This window comes from Necator americanus, chromosome IV, assembly GCF_031761385.1.
Source record: "Necator americanus strain Aroian chromosome IV, whole genome shotgun sequence".
NCBI classification, from domain to species: domain Eukaryota; kingdom Metazoa; phylum Nematoda; class Chromadorea; order Rhabditida; family Ancylostomatidae; genus Necator; species Necator americanus.
In genome coordinates, this window is record NC_087374.1 from 10368374 (window position 1) to 10389078 (window position 20705).

Genomic DNA, 20705 nt, shown 5'->3' on the forward strand with positions numbered 1-20705 from the left:
ACACACACACACAAACACAAACACACACACAAACACAAACACACACACAAACCCACACATATATGCACACACATACACACACTCACACACACACAAACACACACACATACACACACACGTGATAGAATAAGCCCGTTATTATATATCATGATTGTGTTTAATTTAGGAGTTTTGGAGTTTGAACTGTATGTTTAGATTCAAACGCAGGAACTGATATACTTTTTGGGATTATTATAGATCATAACAGTTTTGCTCTAGAAATATTTGTAAGACTGAATTATCGAGATATTGTCCAAAAACTTTCATCTTTGATTGCAGACGTCATCCAGTGCAGGACAGTCCATCATTTTCCGTCATCAACATTCCCGGGTCCTGTGACAAATATGTAGAATAGAAAGGATTCCAAACACTATTGTATTACATGTTAAACTGAGAGTTCTGGATTGTTCCGTGGTGAACAAACATTCATAGTGCACACTGGTGCATCTGTGATTAGTATTGAACAAAGAAAAAGGAGCAGCCAAACAGAGAGTTCTCACACACAACAATTAAGTGCGGATTCTGACAGGTATATAAGGTGAGCACTGATATCCAAATCTTCCAATGTTGCCACTTTCTATTCTCTTTGCTTTCGGATCCCTTGGAAACGATGGTATGAGGACATTTTTATGTTATTATGATTGAACTACAATATTACTATTTTTAGTGATTTATTGCCCTCAAAATGGTGGAAAAGCCAAGGAGAACGCCGTCGTTAAGCCGCTACTAGCGCAAATTAAAAATAGCCGACTTCTTCTTCTGAGAAACCGACAGAGGAATTTGCCAGATGGATATCCAATGCCGATGCCGAAGAGTATGGGAGTAGTTGTAAGTGGCGTATTTTCAAGAACTTCTTATTCTTTGAAAGATAAATGTTCAACAAAACAACAACAGGTGCTCAAAGCGATCACACTTTTGTTATTGAAGGTCTGAAGAGTTCACGTTTATTCCGCTCTTACTTACTGCAACTATAACCGTCAATTTCACATTCTGATGGCAGTACCCCCTTTTCAACTACGTCTACTTGTAGACTATGTACACTCAGCTATTCTGTCATGTGTGGCAAAGTTACAAACTCTACGGGGGAAATCGTTTAGAGCGCCTGCATTGTGTGCATCAAATTTAGTTTAAAAATCTCTACCATAATCCTGCCACTGATGTTTTTCCAGCGAACATTATGGAACTAATGGAAGTGTATGTGGTGCTTGCTGATGCAAACATTTTTCCTTAATGTTTTCAGAGATGGAGCTGCGAGCTTGAGAAAAAAGCCTATGAAACGTTTGATAAGAGATGCACGCAGACTGGGATCGATCTGTTTAATCTGCGTATTCCGCAAAGATACAGTGGAATCTATTTCCAGTACGTTGTCACGGAACTACTACCGCTCCACTTTTTCGTGTATTTCTTGCTTCTCTGTCCACCCTGATTTCCGCTCGAGGTCTCGATGAGATCCACATCTCGTCGTTGATGGCGGAATAGAACAGGAAGGGTCTTGACGCTGTCCTTTGTCTTTCTCCAGTTACCAACTCAAACAATGTTGTACATACAGATGATGTTGGAACTGCAGCAGTTGTTTTGCTGATTCATGTCATCAGGGAAACGAAACTGGTACTCCATCGGCGCGGAGCACGTTGAGAAGGCGGCCTCAATGCGAAAAGTCGAAAGCGGCTTCAAAGCCCAGAAGCGCATTGGCTTCTAATACCGCTGCTAGATTTCTGATGAGTACGGCGCTGGAGAGGCCTGGTTGCATGGAAAGGAAGCTGCATAATTGACTGCCTGGCTACGTTTGGCCAGGAGTTTGTCACAATGAAGATCTTTATGTGGAAATTAATGTGGTATACCTGCGGACGACACGCGGAAGGTATCAAAATCTTGCAAACCGCGCTACTTCAGAAATACCCTAGGTTTAATAGATCTTAGCATCTTTCGTAGTTCACAGCAAAGTGAATATGAGAAAATATCTCAAAGTGAGTGTAGTTTGCATTGATTTATTAACATTACCTTATGGCTTTGATAGATAAGAGCTTATGCTTGAACAGTTAGGCTGCTGGAGACAAATAAAAAAGCAAAAGCAATATCCCCGCTTGTGATCTTTATTTCGTTATTTCCTTCAAAGGAGGGATCGCTTGCAATTTTCCTCCTTATACTTTAAGCATTAACAGCCATAATCCTTATTTCGACTTTCTCATTTTAAAATTTTTCAAATTCATGTCTTCTTCTATCCAAAATCTGAGCTGAATTCGGAAAGAACATGCAGAGAAAAATGCAGGAAATTTTACTTTCAAATCAAAATACAAATCCTGAGACCTGTCTCTTACTCAGCAGATTCTTAGTTCAGCGATCGAAGACATTGAGGCAACCAATGGGAATTTGTGCATTTGCACCTCTGCTACCATACCTACCTAAACACAACTTTTTCGTAATACTTTAATGTTCGAATGAAGAAAGAAAAAGAGGGCATCAAATCCTTTGTCAAAACTTGCTCGAGGGGAAATACCATGCAAAGAATATTTCTTAGTGATGGCCAAAATGGGTATTTTTTTCCCAAAAAGTCAAATGCGTCTCTTTTCGTGTTGAGTGGCTAGAGGGTACAGCATATATCCTCGTCAGCACATTTATCGACTCCATAGAAGAAGGACCTGGAAGGCGTCGACTGCACCGAAAATAATTTTTTTTTCTTTTTCACATTCATATCCATATTTCATATTCATATTGAATTTAACTTGAAGTTCCCCTAAATCATGGAACAGTTCATTTTTTGGCGTCCAGTGAATACGTAGAACGGTTTGAAGAGTCCGTACCCACCTGTTCCGCTCGACAGTTCCTCAGTGCTCTTTTACGCAGCGGAGACGTGGCTAGACACTACTTACAGTGCTCTTGAATGTTCTGAATGAAAAATTGGCAACTAGAAATTGAAAAAAAAAATAGAAATTAGTCTAAAGTTAGATCCAAATACACAAACCGTTGTGTGTTTTGGTCTGAGCGTGTAACTAAGTTTCCTAAGTTTAGAATTAATAATACAAATTTTAAATGAGATCGAGACTGGAACTGTATTTGAGAATCTTTTTTTCCAATTATATGGAAGAATCAGAAAAACGTGTCAGGTTAGCTATAAGTGGAATTGTACTTAATTTAGGAGTTTAGGAGTTTAAAATGTATGTTAAGGTTCAAACGTAGGAATTGCTACATTTTTCGTGATTTCTATAATTAAGGGTAGATCGTATTAGTTTCGCTTCCATAATATTTATAAGACTAAGTTATTGATATTATTGTCCACATACTTACATTTTTGATAGCCGCCGTCATTCAGTGCAGTACAGTCCATCATTTCCTGTCATCAACATTCCAGTGTCCTGTGACAAATATGTAGAATAGAAAGGATTCAAAACACTATTGTATTACATGTTAAACTGTGAGTTCTGGATTGTTCCGGGGTGAACAAACATTCATAGCGCATATTGGCGCGTCTGTGATTAGAATTGAACAAAGAAAAAGGAGCTGCCAAACAGAGAGTTCTCATAGACAATAATTAAAAGAGGATTCTGACAGGCTTATGAGGTGAGCACTGATATCCAAATCGTCCAGTCATGTCACATTCTATTCTCTTTGCTTTGCGGTCCCTTGGAAACGATGGTATGAGAGGATATTTTTATGTTATTATGATTGAACTACAATATTACTATTTTTAGTGATTTATTGCCCTCATAATGGAAAAGCCAAGGTGAACGCCGACGTTAAGCCGCTACCAGCGTATATTAAAAATAGCCGACTTCTTCTTCTGAAAAACCGACAGAGGAATGGACCAGATGGATATCCAATGCCGATGGCGAAGAGTATGGGAGAAGTTGTAAGTGGCGTGTTTACAAGAACTTCTTAATCTTTGAAAGATAAATGTTGTTGGATACAGATGGGTTAAGAATATCTGTTGTTTCTTACCGAAGTTATTTCGTTTGGCTGAGACACCATCACCATTGAGAAAATTATAAAAAATGTTTAGGAAGGGTACTAACTCCATAAACAGTTGGATAGTTGATATATTAAGGTTCTGCTTTTGAATGATGAATGGATGAAATATTGCAAAGTAGCATTTCCAATGTTCTGACCAATTAATGCTCGACAAATGGCTCAACACAGGTGCTCAAAGCGATCACACTTTTGTTATTGACGGTCTGAACAGTTCACATTTGTGCCGCTCTTACTTACTGCAACTATAACCGTCAAATTCGCATTCTGATGGCAGTACCCCCTTTTCAACTACTTCTACTTGTAGACTATGTACACTCAGCTATTCTGTCGTGTGTGACAAAGTTACAAACTCTACGAGGGAATTCGTTTAGAGCGCCTGCATTGTGTGCATCAAATTTAATTTAAAAATCTCTACCATAATCCTGCCACTGATGTTTTTCCAGCGAACATTATGGAACTAATGGAAGTGTATGTGGTGCTTGCTGATGCAAACATTTTTCCTGTATGTTTTCAGAGATGGAGCTGCGAGCTTGACGAAAAAGCTTATGAAATGTTTGATAAGAGATGCACGCAGACTGGGATTGATCCGTTTAGTCTGCGTATTCTTCATAGATACAGTGGAATCTATTTCCAGTACGTTGTCACAAAACTGCTACCGCTCCGCTTATTCGTGTATTTCTTGTTATGATCTCTACTATTTCGTACACTAACAAAAAAAAAAGAAAAGATGTAACATTAATTATTATGAACTGTCTCAACTATTCTTTACTTTGATATTTGTTACAACGAGTTTCTGTGTACTTTCCTTTCAGATATTATCAACCTCATACTTATGAACAAGCAGCGCAAAGCTGGACCGGACAGATTGACAGAGCTCCAATGAACGACACCGCCTTCCGTAAGGGCAAAGTTCTCTACATACCCAACCGTGATATACAAGAGTACGGCACAGTCAGTCTAGGTTAATCATCTTTATTGTGGCCTGTGCATCCTGAAAAGTTAGGTTAGGAGGGATCCGTGTAGAGAAGTGTCCAATCTATATTTGTAAGAGCAAAAAAAACCAAAAAATATCCACGGTTTTCGGATACTGCATACTTTATAAAACTCGAATGTTACGGCAGGGTTTGTACCTAAGCTAATTGAATAAATGTCACGGCTACATTCTCTCCTCTATTTTGAAGGAATTGCTGAGTTCCATAAAAGGAAATGTACACACGCATAGGGAGGAATTGAGTTAAAACAAACAACATTCTGATTTTTAAGCTCATTCAACAAGACTCTTATTATATTGGATGTTCGCAGCTAACGTATGGGTTTTGGTTTGGCACATTCTGCCTCATCGATGGACCGTGAGCTTTTTCTTCTACAATTCATTTGTCAAATACTTTTTTAGACGGAGAAAAAAACCTACTTTCAGTGCTATCGACTCTCATCAGGTCCTCTATGAGACTGATACATGCAACGACGGGGATGAATTTTGTAACCTTTACCCTCTGAACACAAAGAAAAGCGCATTTGATTCCTGAAAAGAAATGGATTTTCAACTTCACAATAAAGCATTCTTGGCAGAGTCTTCTCTTCCAGCAAACTTCAACAAGGAAATGATGTTCTCGTTCTCGTTTTTCGCGCGATTTTCAAATTACTGTGGAAAAATTGTTATCAGGTGAAAGTGGTAATAGAGGTGCGAAACGGGAACGATGTTGGAGTGAGAAAGAGAAATATTGAGAGAAAAATGTCATAATTTGAAGACTCACTCAGTTGCTACCGTAACTGCAAAGGCTCCAGCTTTGGACAACCACTCCGTTGGTTCCTTTAAGTAAGGTCCACGATGAGTTTTGTACTTTATGCCGATTACTTATTGTTGGTACCTATTGCCTGCTTATTCTATCAAATTCTATTTACCATTCACCGACCATTTTAGAACATCATCTTTGCAGTATTCTTATTTGTGCTGGTGTTTTAAATACTCCTGGTGTTTAATTGGTGTACGGCTCTTCTCGCATGAATCCCTACCAACTTGAGCTGTTTTTACTTACATGGGTTTACTCACACTGTGTTCTCTTTCCTCATTATTGGGGAAACCATAATTCTTTGTTTGTCTCTTTCTGCAAGTTTTTCGTGCAAAACAAAAATTAAGCACATGTCTTCCTCTACCTTTTCAGAAAGGGATTTTCTTTGCTTTTTCTTAGTCTTGATCCCAACAAGATTTCTGCACGTATAATATGAATAACTGCAGAGCAGATACTGGTCGTGTTAATGTTACCTTCTTTATCACTTCCCCGGAATTGATTTCTGTTCCACTACTGTGGAATTGATTGACGTAAAAGTAGCTAACCCAGAACATATTTATCGTGGTATTCATGGGCATTAGAATAGAATAACGATAGAATCCTGCGAAACAAGTGGCCTAGTTGGTGAGAAGTTCCGCTAGGCTCGGTTGGACCCAACAGACGAATCGCAGGAAGGGGCGGCGCAAGGGTGGCGCACTGCAATTAAGGAAGTAAGAAGCGTTCCGGTGATGTCCGTTTCTACTGATACAGGAAGAAATGACGGAATCACCCCCTCTACATAATCTACGATCCCGTATACGAATGCACCACTTGAAATCCGTACCACCTCAGTTTCGTGGGGTAATGCCAAATAACTCAGATCCGTACACGTTGTTTTTACCTTAAAAGAAACGAAATGGCAGAATCAATTGGCTGTTCATTTTATTGTTGAATTCATTGGCTTTGAACTGGTGTAAAGTACAAAACTAATCATGGAGCATAGTTTAAAGAACCAAGGGAGTGGTTGTCCAAAGCTGGAGCCTTTGCAGTTACGGTAGCAAATGAGTGAGTCTTCAAATTATAACATTTTTCTATCGATATTCCTCCTTCTCACTCCAACATCGTTCCCCTTTCGCTCCATCTATTACCACTTTAACCTGAGAACAATTTTTCCGTAGCGATTTGAAAATCGCGTGAAAAACGAGAATGAGAACATCATTTTCTTGTCGAAGATGGCTGGAAGATAAGAACTGTACCAAGAAAGCTTTATCGTGAAGTTGAAAATTCATTCCTTTGGAGAATCGAGTGCGCTTTTCTTCGTGTTCAGAGGGTAAAGGTTACAAAATTCATCTCCGTCATTGCATGTATCAGTCTCATAGAGGACCTGATGAGAGTCGATAGCACTGCAAGTTGGGGTTTTTTTCTCCGTCTAAAAAAGTATTTGACAAATGAATAGTAGAAGAAAAAGCTCACGGTCTATCGATGAGGCAGAGTGTTCCAAACCAAAACCTACACGTTAACTGTGAGCATCCAATATTATAAGAGTCTTGTTGAATGAGCTTAAAAATTAGAATATTTTTTGTTTTAACACAACTTTCCCTTATGCATATGTACATTTCCTTCTACGGAACTTAGCAATTCCTTTAAGATAGGGGAAAGAATGTAGAGAAAGAATGTCGATTTTTATAAAGTATGCAGTACCCGTTAGCAGTAAATATTTTTTCGTTTTTTTTTTTGCTATCGCAAATATAGATTGGACACTTCCCACCTAACTTTTCAGGATGTGCAGGCCACAATAAAGATTATTAGCCTAAACTCACTGTGGCGTACTCCTGTATATCACGGTTGGGTATGAACACAACTTTGCCCTTACAGAAGGCGGTGTCGTTCATTGGAGCTCTGTCAATCTGTCCGGTCCAGCTTTGCGCTGCTTGTTCATAAGTATGAGCTTGATGATATCTGAAAGGAAAGTGCACAGAAACGTTGTAACAAATATCAAAGTAAAGAATAGTTGAGACAGTTCATAATAATTAATGTTACATCTTTTCTCTTTTTTGTTAGTGTACGAGATAGTAGAGATCAACAACAAGAAATACACGAATAAGTGGAGCGGTAGTAGTTTTGTTACAACGTACGGGAAATAGATTCCACTGTATCCTTGAGGAAAACGCAGATTAAACAGATCAATCTCAGTCTGCTTGCATCTCTTATCAAACATTTCATAGGCTTTTTTCTCAAGCTCGCAGCTCCATCTCTGAAAACATTCAGGAAAAATGTTTGCATCAGCAAGCACCACACACGCTTCCATTGGTTCTATAAAGTTCGCTGAAAAAACATCAGTGGCAGGATTATGGTAGAGATTTTTAAATTAAATTTGATGCACACAATGCAGGCGCTCTAAACGAATTCTCTCGTAGAGTTTGTAACTTTGTCACACACGACAGAATAGCTGAGTGTACATAGTCTACAAGTAGACGTAGTTGAAAAGGGGGTATTGCCATCAGAATGCGAATTTGAGAGTTATAGTTGCAGTAAGTAAGAGCGGAACAAATGTGAACTCTTCAGACCGTCAATAACAAAAGTGTGATCGCTTTGAGCACCTGTTGTTGAGCCATTTGTCGAGCATTAATTGGTCAGAACATTGGAAATACTACTTTGCAATATTTCATTCATTCATTATTCAAAAGCAGAACCTTAAGATATCAACTATCCAAGTTGTCATGGAGTAAGTACCCTTCCTAAAACTTTTTGATAATTTTCTCAATGGTGATGGTGTCTCAGCCAAATGAAATAACTTCGGCAAGAAACAGTAGGTATTCCTAATCCATCTGTATCCAACAACATTTATCTTTCAAAGAACAAGAAGTTCTTGTAAATATGCCACTTACAACTTCTCCCATACTCTTCGCCATCGGCATTGGATATCCATCTGGTCCATTCCTCTGTCGGTTTTTCAGAAGAAGAAGTCGGCTATTTTTAATATACGTTAGTAGCGGCTTAACGTCGGCGTTCTCCTTGGCTTTTCCACCACTTTGAGGGCAATAAATCTCTGAAAATAGTAATATTGTAGTTTCATCATAATAACATAAAAATGTCCTCTCATACCATCGTTTCCAAGGGACCGCAAAGCAAAGAGAATAGAAAGTGGCAACATTGGACGATTTGGATATCAGTGCTCAGCTTATATACCTGTCAGAATCCTCACTTAATTGTTGTGTGTGAGAACTCTTTGTTTGGCTGCTCCTTTTTTTGTTCAATACTAATCACAGATGCACCAATGTGCACTACGAATGTTTGTTCACCACGGAACAATCCAGAACTCACACTAAGCCTGCCAGAATCCTCTTTTAATTATTGTCTGTGAGAACTCTGTTTGGCAGCTTCTTTTTCTTTGTTCAATACTAATCACAGATGCACCAATGTGCACTATGAATGTTTGTTCACCACGGAACAATCCAGAACTCTCAGTTTAACATGTAATACAATAGTGTTTGGAATCCTTTCTGTTCTACATATTTGTCACAAGACCCGGGAATGTTGATGACGGAAAATGATGGACTGTAGTGCACTGGATGACGTCGGCAATCAAAGATGGAAGTTTGTGGACAATAACTCGATAATTCTGTCTTACAAATATTTCTGAAGCAAAACTATTATGATCTATAATAATCCCGAAAATTATATCAGTTCCTGCGTTTGAATCAAAACAGTTACAGTTCTCTACAGTTTAAACTCCCCAACTCCTAAATTAAATACAATCATGATATATAATAACGGGCTTATTCTATCACGTGTGTGTGTATGTGTGTGTGTTTGTGTGTGTGAGTGTGTGTGTGTATGTGTGTGCGTATATGTGTGGGTTTGTGTGTGTGTTTGTGTTTGTGTGTGTGTTTGTGTTTGTGTGTGTGTGTGTGTGAGTGTGTGTGTGTGAGTCACGAAATGCCAGATGCGTGTAAAAGGGGTGTGACGGGTCCACCGGCGTCGTTGGATTTTCGCGCCGGCGCCAGATAGCTACAGAAGGAGGTGCGCCGCGTTCCTGGGCGTCAGGGTGGTGCCCTGATGCCAAATAGCTGAACGGTCCGAAAGATCTGAATGTCTGAAAGTCTGAATTACAGAAAGTCTAAATTTCGGCATTAGCAGGATGCTCAGACTGGTTTCATATAAAGCTAAATTGACGCGTTATTTTATCGTTCCATATCTCTGGAAAAAAAATCCCAACTACAGTTCCATTCTCGATCTTATTCAATATTTGCATTCCTAACGTTAAACTTAAGAAAGTTAGTTGCATGCTCAGAACTAAACACACAACGATTTGTACATTTAAATCTACTTTAAGATTAATTTCTTATTTTTTTCCAATTGTTAGTTGAAACCTTTCAATCAGAGCATTTAAGAGCAGCAAGTAAGTAAATAAGTGAGTAAGTAAGTGTAATTAGTATCTGATAACGTCTCCACTGCGTAAAAGAGCACTGAGGAACTGTCGAGCAGAACAGGTGGGTACGGACTCTAGGTCCGGTCAGTCTTTAACTTCTCTGAAAGGTGCAAATGCTGTCTACGCTGCTCTCGTTGTTCTATTCAGTTCTTATTTCAAACCGTTCTACATATTCACTGGAGGTCAAAAATTGAACTGTTTCAGGGAAACTTCAGGTTGAATTCAATATCAATACTGTCCTTTTCTAGCCAAAATCTAAGTTGAGTTCGGAGAAAGATTTACTTCAAAATCAAAGTACAAATCGTGAGACGTGTCTCTTACTCATCAGATCCTTAGTTCAGCGATCGAAGAAATTGCGGCAATCCACAAAAATCTGTACATTTGCACCTCTGCTACCATATCTACCTAAGCACAACTTTTTTGCAATACTTTAAGACTCGAATGAGGAAGAAAATGAGGACATCAATTCCTTTGTCAAAACTTGCTCGAGTTTTGAATGTACTATGCAGAGAATACTTTTTTCGTGAAGGTCAATACGGGTCTTTTTCCACAAAACTCAAATGCGTTTCTCTTCGTGCTGAGTGGCTAGAGGGGACAACGTTTATCCTCGTCATCACATTTATCGACTCCATAGAAGAAAGATCTAAAAGGCGTCGACTGCACCGAACATAATTTTTTTTCTTTTTCACAGTATTGATAGTGAATTCAACCTGAAGTTTCCCTGAAACAGTTCAATTTTTGACCTCCAATGAATATGTAGAACGGTTTGAAATAAGAACTGTATAGATCAACGAGAGCAGCGAAGACAGCATTTGCACCCTTCAGAGAAGTTAAAGACTGACCGGACCTAGAGTCCGTACCCACCTGTTCTGCTCGACAGTTCCTCAGTGCTCTTTTACGCAGTGAAGACGTTATCAGACACTAATTACACTTACTTACCCACTTATTTACTTACTTGCTGCTCTCAAATGCTCTGATTGAAAGGTTTCAACTAACAATTGGAAAAAAATATGAAATTAATCCAAAAGTAGATTTAAATGTACAAATCGTTGTGTGTTTAGTTCTGAGCATGCAACTAACTTTCTTAAGTTTAACGTTAGGAATGCAAATATTGAATAAGATCGAGAATGGAACTGTAGTTGGGAATCTTTTTTTTCCAATGATATGGAACGATAAAATAACGCGTCAATTTAGCTTTATATGAAACCAGTCTGAGCATCCTGCTAAAGCGGAATTCAGACTTTCTGTAATTCAGACTTTCAGACATTCAGATCTTTCGGACCGTTCAGCTTTTTGGCATCAGGGCACCACCCTGACGCCCAGGGACGCGGCGCACCTCCTTCTGTAGCTATCTGGCGCCGGCGCGCCAATCCGACGAAGCCGATTTACCCGTTACAACCCTTTTTGTAAGCATCTGGCATTTCGTGACTCACACACACACACACACACACACACTCACACACACACAAACACAAACACACACACAAACACAAACACACACACAAACCCACACATATATGCACACACATACACACACACACTCACACACACACAAACACAGACACATACATACACACGTGATAGAATAAGCCCGTTATTATATATCATGATTGTATTTAATTTAGGAGTTGGGGAGTTTAAACTGTAGAGAACTGTAACTGTTTTGATTCAAACGCAGGAACTGATATAATTTTCGGGATTATTATAGATCATAATAGTTTTGCTTCAGAAATATTTGTAAGACAGAATTATCGAGTTATTGTCCACAAACTTCCATCTTTGATTGCCGACGTCATCCAGTGCACTACAGTCCATCATTTTCCGTCATCAACATTCCCGGGTCTTGTGACAAATATGTAGAACAGAAAGGATTCCAAACACTATTGTATTACATGTTAAACTGAGAGTTCTGGATTGTTCCGTGGTGAACAAACATTCATAGTGCACATTGGTGCATGTGTGATTAGAATTGAACAAAGAAAAAGAAGCTGCCAAACAGAGTTCTCATAGACAATAATTAAAAGAGGATTCTGGCAGGCTTAGTGTGAGTTCTGGATTGTTCCGTAGTGAACAAACATTCATAGTGCACATTGGTGCATCTGTGATTAGAATTGAACAAAGAAAAAGAAGCTGCCAAACAGAGTTCTCATAGACAATAATTAAAAGAGGATTCTGGCAGGCTTAGTGTGAGTTCTGGATTGTTCCGTGGTGATCGAACATTCATAGTGCACATTGGTGCATCTGTGATTAGAATTGAACAAAGAAAAAGAAGCTGCCAAACAGAGTTCTCATAGACAATAATTAAAAGAGGATTCTGGCAGGCTTAGTGTGAGTTCTGGATTGTTCCGTGGTGAACGAACATTCATAGTGCACATTGGTGCATCTGTGATTAGAATTGAACAAAGAAAAAGGAGCTGCCAAACAGAGAGTTCTCATAGACAATAATTAAAAGAGGATTCTGACAGGCTTATAAGGTGAGCACTGATATCCAAATCGTCCAATGTTGCCACTTTCTATTCTCTTTGCTTTGCGGTCCCTTGGAAACGGTATGAGAGGACATTTTTATGTTATTATGATTGAACTACAATATTACTATTTTCAGAGATTTATTGCCCTCAAAATGGTGGAAAAGCCAAGGAGAACGCCGACGTTAAGCCGCTACTAGTGTATATTAAAAAATAGCCGACTTCTTCTTCTGAAAAACGGACAGAGGAATGGACCAGATGGATATCCAATGCCGATGGCGAAGAGTATGGGAGAAGTTGTAAGTGGCATATTTACAAGAACTTCTTGTTCTTTGAAAGATAAATGTTGTTGGATACAGATGGATTAGGAATACCTACTGTTTCTTGCCGAAGTTATTTCATTTGGCTGAGACACCATCACCATTGAGAAAATTATCAAAAAGGTTTAGGAGGGGTACTTACTCCATGACAACTTGGATAGTTGATATCTTAAGGTTCTGCTTTTGAATAATGAATGAATGAAATATTGCAAAGTAGCATTTCCAGTGTTCTCATCAATTAATACTCGACAAATGGCTCAACACAGGTGCTCAAAGCGATCACACTTTTGTTGTTGACGGTCTGAAGAGTTCACATTTGTTCCGCTCTTACTTACTGCAACTATATCTCTCAAATTCGCATTCTTATGGCAATACCCCCTTTTCAACTACGTCTACTTGTAGACTATGTACACTCAGCTATTCTGTCGTGTGTGACAAAGTTACAAACTCTAAGAGGGAATTCGTTTAGAGCGCCTGCATTGTGTGCATCAAATTTAATTTAAAAATCTCTACCATTATCCTGCCACTGATGTTTTTTCAGCGAACTTTATAGAACTAATGGAAGCGTGTGTGGTGCTTGCTGATGCGAACATTTTTCTAGAATGTTTTCAGAGATGGAGCTGCGAGCTTGAGAAAAAAGATTATGAAATGTTTGATAAGAGATGCAAGCAGACTGAGATTGATCTGTTTAATCTGCGTTTTCCTCAAGGATACAGTGGAATCTATTTCCCGTACGTTGTAACAAAACTACTACCGCTCCACTTATTCGTGTATTTCTTGTTGTTGATCTCTACTATCTCGTACACTAACAAAAAAGAGAAAAGTTGTAACATTAATTATTATGAACTGTCTCAACTATTCTTTACTTTGATATTTGTTACAACGAGTTTCTGTGTACTTTCCTTCCAGATATTATCAAGCTCATACTTATGAACAAGCAGCGCAATGCTGGACCGGACAGATTGACAGAACTCCAATGAACGACACCGCCTTCCGTAAGGGCAAAGTTCTGTACATACCCAACCGTGATATACAGCACTACGCCACAGTGAGTTTAGGCTAATAATCTTTATTGTGGCCTGCACATCCTGAAAAGTTAGGTGGGAAGTGTCCAATCTATATTTGCGATAGCAAAAAAAAAACGAAAAAATATTTACTGCTAACGGGTACTGCATACTTTATAAAAATCGAGTGTTCTCTACATTCTTTCCCCTATTTTGGAGGAGTTGCTAAGTTCCATGAAAGGAAATGTACATAAGCATAAGGGAAAGATGTGTTAGAACAAAAAATATTCTAATTTTTAAGCTCATTCAACGAGACCCTTATAATATTGGATGTTCGCAGCTGATGGTGTGGTTTTCGATATGAAACATTCTGCTTCATCGATAGACCGTGAGCTTTTTCTTCTACAATTCATTTGTCAATTACTTTTTTAGACGGAGAAAAAATAACCTACTTGCAGTGCTATCGACTTTCATCAGGTCCTCTATGAGACTGATACATGTGATGGCGGGGATGAATTTTGCAACCTTTACCCTCTCAACACGAAAAAAAGCGCCCTTGATCCTCAAAGGAATGAATTTTCAACTTCACGATAAGGCTTTCTTGGTACAGTTCTTATCCTCCAGCCATCTTCGACAAGAAAATGATGTTCTCATTCTCGTTTTTCACGCGATTTTCAAATTACTACGGAAATGTTGTTCTTGACTGAAAGTGGTAATAGATGGTGCGAAAGGGGAACGATGTTGGAGTGAGAAAAAGAAATATTGAGAGAAAAATGTAATAATTTGAGGACTCACTCAACTCCTACCGTAATTGCAAAGGCTCGAGCTGGGCACAACCACTCCCTTGCTTCCTTAAAGTATGGTCCATGATGAGTTTTGTACTTTGCACCGGTATAAAGCTAATGATTCGGCCATTTTGTGAATAGTTTCATGTCTTTTGTGGTAAAAACTACGTGTACGGATCTAAGTTATTTAGTGCAATGATGGCATAACTTATTGTTGGTACCTATTGTTTTCAATAATTTTAATGAAAACCAAGAAGTAAAGACACAGGCGATAAAGAATGCTGAAAAGTAATCAAAGAAACACGCACACGACAAATTCAAAACTGCTATCATATCATGACCCGGATATGCTTACATGGTAGTGTAGTCTACAGGAGAAGAAAAACAGAAGATGAAGTCTTTTGCATTAATCAATCCGCTTGGAAGGTTTACGAAAACGTGCCTAATTTACACAACGACCTGTAGGAATTAGTTGGTGCGTCACGTCAGGATTTTTGTCCTTATAGGCAAACCAGATACCAATTTATTGGTCGGAGAGTGATGAAGGGCTTGGTTATAATTGGGATGGTTTCGAACCATCGATCGAGCCTAGCGGAACCTCTCGCCAACTAAGTCACCTGTTTCACAGGATATTATTGTTATCCCATTCTAATGCCGATGAATAGCACCATGAATATGTTCTGGGGTTAGCTGCTTTTACGTCAAATCTAGAGTACTGGAAAAGGAATCAATTCCAGTGAAATCATAAAGAAGGTAACATTAATACGACGAACATATGTTCACCAATTTTTCATATTATGCGTGCAAAAATCTTGTTGAAACTAAGCTTAAGAAAAAGCAAAGAGAATCCCTTAGTGAAAAGGTAGAGGAAGGCATGTGCTTAATTTTTGTTTCGCACGAAAAACTTGCAGAAAGAGGCAAACAAGGGATTATGGTTTCCCCAATAATGAGAAGAAAGAAGCCATGTGAGTAAACAAACGCAAAACAGCTCAAGTTGGTAGAGATTCACGCTAAAAGATCCCGTACACCAATTAAACACCAAGAGTAATCAAACATGAGCACAAATAAGAATTCTGCAAAGATGATGTTTTAGAATGCTCTCTGAAAGATTTCTTCTCTGAGAACACCTGCTGAGAGATCTAAAGCCTGAAGATGGAAGCAGAGAAAGTAAAACAATAAATAGAAAGCATTCAATAACTGGTAACGAGTAAAGAACTTTCATTGCACATGAAATCATCCTAGCTGCATTTATTTTTCATTACGGTTTTGGTTTTCTCAAACTCACTTTTCTACGCCGACAAAAATTCCAATGTAAAACTTTCTGTTTATGGAATTTTTCTCTAACAGGTTCGGTTATCCTCTTGATATCCTCTTCATACCAAAAACAACATCTCTGTCCAATGGACGGTCGTCAGAAACCCGCTGATTAGGTGCAGCCTAATCTGTGCTTGCAGAAAAGGCTGTTGGTAGCCCAGAGCAGGCTTTTCCGCTAGTCATTAACTCCTACCTATCCCCATGAAATCACGTGTTTTTGATGCAGTGACAGATCAAATTCGCTTGTGAGAGTGTAAAAGAGAAACATAAAGTAGCAAGCTCTGGGTAGTATAATCCGTAGACAATGCTTAAGAAACCCAGGAATACTTGTTGGCAATAGGAAATAAATCAAGGATTGATTATTGACTTTTGCGTTTCGAAAAAGCATCACTCAGAATCTCCTAATTGTTCATCTAAAAGTGAGTATAAACCATAAATAAGTGGGTATACGTCTAAGTATACATCATTTTGAAGCTAAACAATTCAACAATTTTCACAGTTTGTTCTACACAAATACAAGAAGTAGGTTGTCTTTCTCGACGTTCAATTCTCATATCTTATTCTTTCTGTTTTGTCTTTATTTATTTCCTTTGTGCTATTTGGCGAGCAATCGCTTGATATATCTCCATGCTCAACAAATTGCAAACACAGGCGTGAAGTCAACATAGTGTGACAATCTATCGGGCTTGTGTTCCCAAGATGTGGCTGTAGAGATACCTTTCTCCTGCGACCCATTCTTCACACTTTATTTGATGATCGGTAGCAGGAAATCAATCGGAAGACAACAGACAATAATTAATTGATTTTAATATACTAGAAAGTAAAATATGAATTCAACTGGGGAAATAAAGGTCTGAAGGGTAAAAACAGTCCGGAAGAAAAGGGCGGAATCTTTCTTCCCTCCATAATCTATGATACCGTATACGAATACTCCACTTGATATCCGTACCACCTCAGATTCGTAGGGTGATACCTTTAAGGAACTAACAAAAACTATCCAGCTATTTCAGGCTTCAGCCACGCTGCTATACTTCGAAATCTACATTAGTTCAACACAGTCGTTAGCCAGTGTTATAGACTTGAATAATGATTCTGATAAATCACTGTTCTTTGTTAACATTACGCAAGCAAGCTTGATGGGTTAGATGAGTGAGATGGGTGGGGCATGAGGAAGAAGGAACGCAGTACTGATGCTATTATCTGCTAAGTAGCGCAATTACGGGCCATCGTTCCCAGCCATTTCTTCTAAGGATAAATTGTCGCAGAGCGTGTGGGTTCCCATCGATGGTCACCCGTCCATCTTAAACCTGAATCGAAGTTGGATGGCTTTCAAAAATGTAATAAATAATCTCGCGCTGAGCACCATCAAGAGAAGACCACAGATCAACTGCATATCTGCACTGGTGCTGTCTAACGATATCAACCTGCGGATCCACGTCCGTCTAGTCCATCACTGAAATAATAAATTTGATCACACTAATTAAGCTGCTGCATCAATAGCAACATCAAAAAACAGCTAGATAATTGAAGAAATAACGAGTGCGTGATTTTGGTGGATTTCTATAGAAAGAATTGGTAGTGATAAATAACGCCTGCGATAAACACTGATGGACCATATCACCACTTTTTATCATCTCTAGATTCCTATAGAAGTTGTTCCGCTCCCGATCTCTGCTCCAAAACTACCAATTTGTTCTCTCTGATCACCCTACTACTTTTTGATGCTACTTCTGAGGCAATTTCCTAAAGAAAGTAACCACTTTTCTCTTTAAAGGCTGTTCTATTTCGATCCGCAGTCAGTCACAATATACACAAATTATTCTCCTTCGAAATCCCTAACTGTGGCAAAGAATCAATGAGAATAATTATTGACAAACTTATATCAACCTAAATACATAATAATAACAACTCACCTGATGACATAAATAGCATTATGACATGACTTAGTCGGCGAGCTCATGTCTCCGCTTGACGCAACTATTCGCATCTTCGCTGAGGTGCTTCGCTTTTGAACATAGCTCTGCCCAACCTTCTCGATCAACTGCGAGAGCTGCTCCACTTGTCGCTATTCCATATTCTGCGTAACGTGTCATCCGCAGGTACATCTTATTAATTAAAAGATAAGGAAAGAAAGGATAAAGAAAGAATAAAGATTTAAAGATCGCAAAGATCTTCATTGTGGCATACCCTAGGCCAAAGGTACCCAAGCAGCCGTCTTAACAGCTTCCTTTCCGCGCAATCAAGCCTCTCCATCACCGTAGACAGTGCTGCCCAAGTCTCCGATTCGTACATCACGATAGGGCGAAATGCGGATAGTTAGACTCGCAGTTGACTTCGTTGATGATGGTCGATGACGTCGACCACAGGAGTCTCGTTAAGAAGCTAAATGCAGGAATGGCCTTAGCGCATCTTGGCCGAATATCTCTCTCGTAACTGTTGTAAGTCAACTTCTATAGAAAATTGATAACATTTTAAAGTTCCTTACCGCTTTTCTCGAATATAACAACATCGTCAGCGTGCTCGAAATCGGTCAAGGCGCGTCCTGATGGTGCTAGAATGATATCGGCACGACACTGATTTACTGTTCCTCGCATAATGTCCTTGATGGCGGAATTGAACAGGAAGGATCCTGCCACTGCTCCTTGTCTTACTTCAGTTACCGTCTCAAACGGTGTTGTACATACGGCTGATGTTCGAACTGCAGCAGTTGTTTTGTGGATTCATGTCATGAAACAAGCGAACCTGGTACTTCATCGGCGCGGAGCGCGTTGAGAAAGCCTCGAAGAGGAGAGTCGAAAGCGGCTTCGAAGCCCAGAAACCTTAATCGCATTGGCTTTCGATACCGTTGCCAGATTTCGATCCCTATTCTGACGAGTAGAGTGCTGGAGAGGCCTGGTTGTACGGAAAGGAAGCTGTTTGGACGGCTCCCTGGCTACTTTTGGGCTGGGGTTTGTCACAATGAAGATTTGAACGTGGAAATTAAAGTGATATACCGGCGTACGACACGTTGAAGATATCAACATCTTGCACTGCCATTGAAAGTGGCTACAGAAAATTGTCTCCGCTGCTTTGGTCATTAACCCAATGACGACACTACGAACAACGAATGGGTCGCATATATTTGTGAGTGTGGAAAATGCACTATTATACAAGCAAACTTGTTCGTGCACTATTGTACGAGATATGGATGGAAGCAACAAATGAGGAAGAAGGTAGAGCTGATACAAAAATGCTGTCAATGGGGTTAATACGAGGCTGGAATGGTTGTAATCCAAAGATCAAAGATAACGTTCCGATCCTAAATGTAAGAAGCATTCCAGTTTCGGATTTAGTTCTTCCTCCCTAATTGAAGAAGTGAGAGAAGAACTGTCACTTTCAATATTCATATATTCAATATTCAAGACCTTGTTACTCACTTTAAAAATAATTCAGCTCCTCTGGAATTTTCATCCGGCAGCATACTCAATCCTTACCAATAGTATAGCTGCGCAATGAAAGATCAATAGTACGGGTAGAAAAACACATGAGTAATTTAGTTGTTCTTTGCATATAATACTTATCAACAAAACAAATCTATTACACAACGCTTGATGCTTACATTCGCCGACGCAACCATATCGCTCGCCTGAGTATAAAAGGAAGTCCCACAACCGTGCGAACGCCCTTCTCATTCGACGGCCAACAAGGTAACAAGTATAGCAATACCCGCACAGCCTCAATAAACAATACCAACAAGCAGTGATCTGGTACTGGCAATATTGTATATACCTTTACTGTGAATAAAGTGTATCCTTCAGTCTTGGTCGACAACTAGACCGCGTGGCAATACGGATAAGATAAATCTATCCGTATCTTTGGCGAGCAAGAAAACCCCTTACAATACCACAATTGGTGCATCGGCAGATCAAAGGATCCAGGTCGGTTTCGCAATAAATCTGCTTTACATACAATACTGACTCATTGCCATCCCTCTGAGCAACTCATTGCGAGACAATAACATCTGCATTAATCATCACTTCTCAGTAACAGCTATTGTTGCCAATACTCCATTGACACCTCTACTACCTTGATTTCTTGCTAAGTAATTCCTGGCAATATGTCAACCCAACTTGGCAACCAGAAACGCATGTTGACAACTTTTGCCAATAAGCTTGAACATATCGTTTCGAGACTGAAGGAGGAGAAGCTAGAGGAAATAACAATAGATCTCCAGGCACCGCGCAGTTTAGTAAAAGAAAATGCCAGTAGGTTAGAAGAGGGTATTAGCGCAATTATCTCGGCTACCGTCAAAGTAGAGAACATTCTCAGCAACTTTGCATCAATACTTGATAGGTGGGAGCAATCCTCAGGGAAAGAACAAGAAGATTTTGAAGTATATCTATGCAAGTCCGAATCAGCGCTATCTTGCGCCTTCGACCTTATGGTATTGATGCAAGCGCGACTGCAAGCACTAATTTCCTGCGTAGATACAGCTCAATCATATTCAGCTACTCCGCATGATGCAAACAGCTCTTCGTTAGCAATGAATCAGCTACAGACGAAGCAGTAGAGCTTCTTCCTCTTCCCATCCCGACCTTTGGGGGTAACATATGGGAATGGGATAACTGCTGG

General features: G+C 39.3%; 7 protein-coding genes across 9 annotated transcripts; 3 read left to right on the forward strand and 4 right to left on the reverse strand.

Moving 5' to 3' along the window:
• Nucleotides 1-603: 603 nt before the first annotated feature.
• Nucleotides 604-1811, forward strand: RB195_000833 (uncharacterized protein; the record flags this gene model as incomplete). 2 transcript variants are annotated; one of them, XM_064197368.1, is made up of 3 exons in its annotated part: nucleotides 604-652; nucleotides 707-867; nucleotides 1635-1811. In XM_064197368.1, the coding sequence occupies 3 exons, from the start codon at nucleotides 604-606 to the stop codon at nucleotides 1809-1811; spliced, it is 387 nt and encodes a 128-aa protein (XP_064053248.1). The 2 variants fall into 2 exon arrangements, with proteins under 2 accessions (XP_064053248.1, XP_064053249.1); XM_064197367.1 differs by lacking the exon at nucleotides 1635-1811 and adding an exon at nucleotides 1166-1270.
• A 1815-nt stretch (nucleotides 1812-3626) lies between these two features.
• On the forward strand, nucleotides 3627-5531 carry RB195_000834 (uncharacterized protein; the record flags this gene model as incomplete). 2 transcript variants are annotated; one of them, XM_064197369.1, is made up of 6 exons in its annotated part: nucleotides 3627-3672; nucleotides 3729-3886; nucleotides 4520-4638; nucleotides 4818-4956; nucleotides 5269-5354; nucleotides 5423-5531. In XM_064197369.1, the coding sequence occupies 6 exons, from the start codon at nucleotides 3627-3629 to the stop codon at nucleotides 5529-5531; spliced, it is 657 nt and encodes a 218-aa protein (XP_064053250.1). The 2 variants fall into 2 exon arrangements, with proteins under 2 accessions (XP_064053250.1, XP_064053251.1); XM_064197370.1 differs by lacking the exons at nucleotides 5269-5354; nucleotides 5423-5531 and having other exon boundaries at nucleotides 4818-4971.
• An 804-nt stretch (nucleotides 5532-6335) lies between these two features.
• Nucleotides 6336-6915, reverse strand: RB195_000835 (uncharacterized protein; the record flags this gene model as incomplete). The annotated part of the gene is made up of 3 exons (XM_064197371.1): nucleotides 6336-6491; nucleotides 6565-6675; nucleotides 6889-6915. 3 exons carry the CDS (start codon nucleotides 6913-6915, stop codon nucleotides 6336-6338), a joined length of 294 nt encoding a protein of 97 aa, XP_064053252.1.
• Nucleotides 6916-7059: 144 nt separating this feature from the next.
• Nucleotides 7060-8928, reverse strand: RB195_000836 (uncharacterized protein; the record flags this gene model as incomplete). Its single annotated transcript, XM_064197372.1, has 6 exons — nucleotides 7060-7177; nucleotides 7248-7333; nucleotides 7595-7733; nucleotides 7910-8028; nucleotides 8663-8823; nucleotides 8880-8928. The coding sequence occupies 6 exons, from the start codon at nucleotides 8926-8928 to the stop codon at nucleotides 7060-7062; spliced, it is 672 nt and encodes a 223-aa protein (XP_064053253.1).
• Nucleotides 8929-18037: 9109 nt separating this feature from the next.
• Nucleotides 18038-18386, reverse strand: RB195_000837 (uncharacterized protein; the record flags this gene model as incomplete). The annotated part of the gene is made up of 2 exons (XM_064197373.1): nucleotides 18038-18199; nucleotides 18282-18386. The coding sequence occupies 2 exons, from the start codon at nucleotides 18384-18386 to the stop codon at nucleotides 18038-18040; spliced, it is 267 nt and encodes an 88-aa protein (XP_064053254.1).
• Nucleotides 18387-18565: 179 nt separating this feature from the next.
• RB195_000838 (uncharacterized protein) lies at nucleotides 18566-18924 on the reverse strand (the record flags this gene model as incomplete). Its single annotated transcript, XM_064197374.1, has 2 exons — nucleotides 18566-18792; nucleotides 18837-18924. 2 exons carry the CDS (start codon nucleotides 18922-18924, stop codon nucleotides 18566-18568), a joined length of 315 nt encoding a protein of 104 aa, XP_064053255.1.
• Nucleotides 18925-20190: 1266 nt separating this feature from the next.
• Nucleotides 20191-20643, forward strand: RB195_000839 (uncharacterized protein; the record flags this gene model as incomplete). The annotated part of the gene is made up of 1 exon (XM_064197375.1): nucleotides 20191-20643. The coding sequence occupies one exon, from the start codon at nucleotides 20191-20193 to the stop codon at nucleotides 20641-20643; it is 453 nt and encodes a 150-aa protein (XP_064053256.1).
• Nucleotides 20644-20705: the final 62 nt, after the last annotated feature.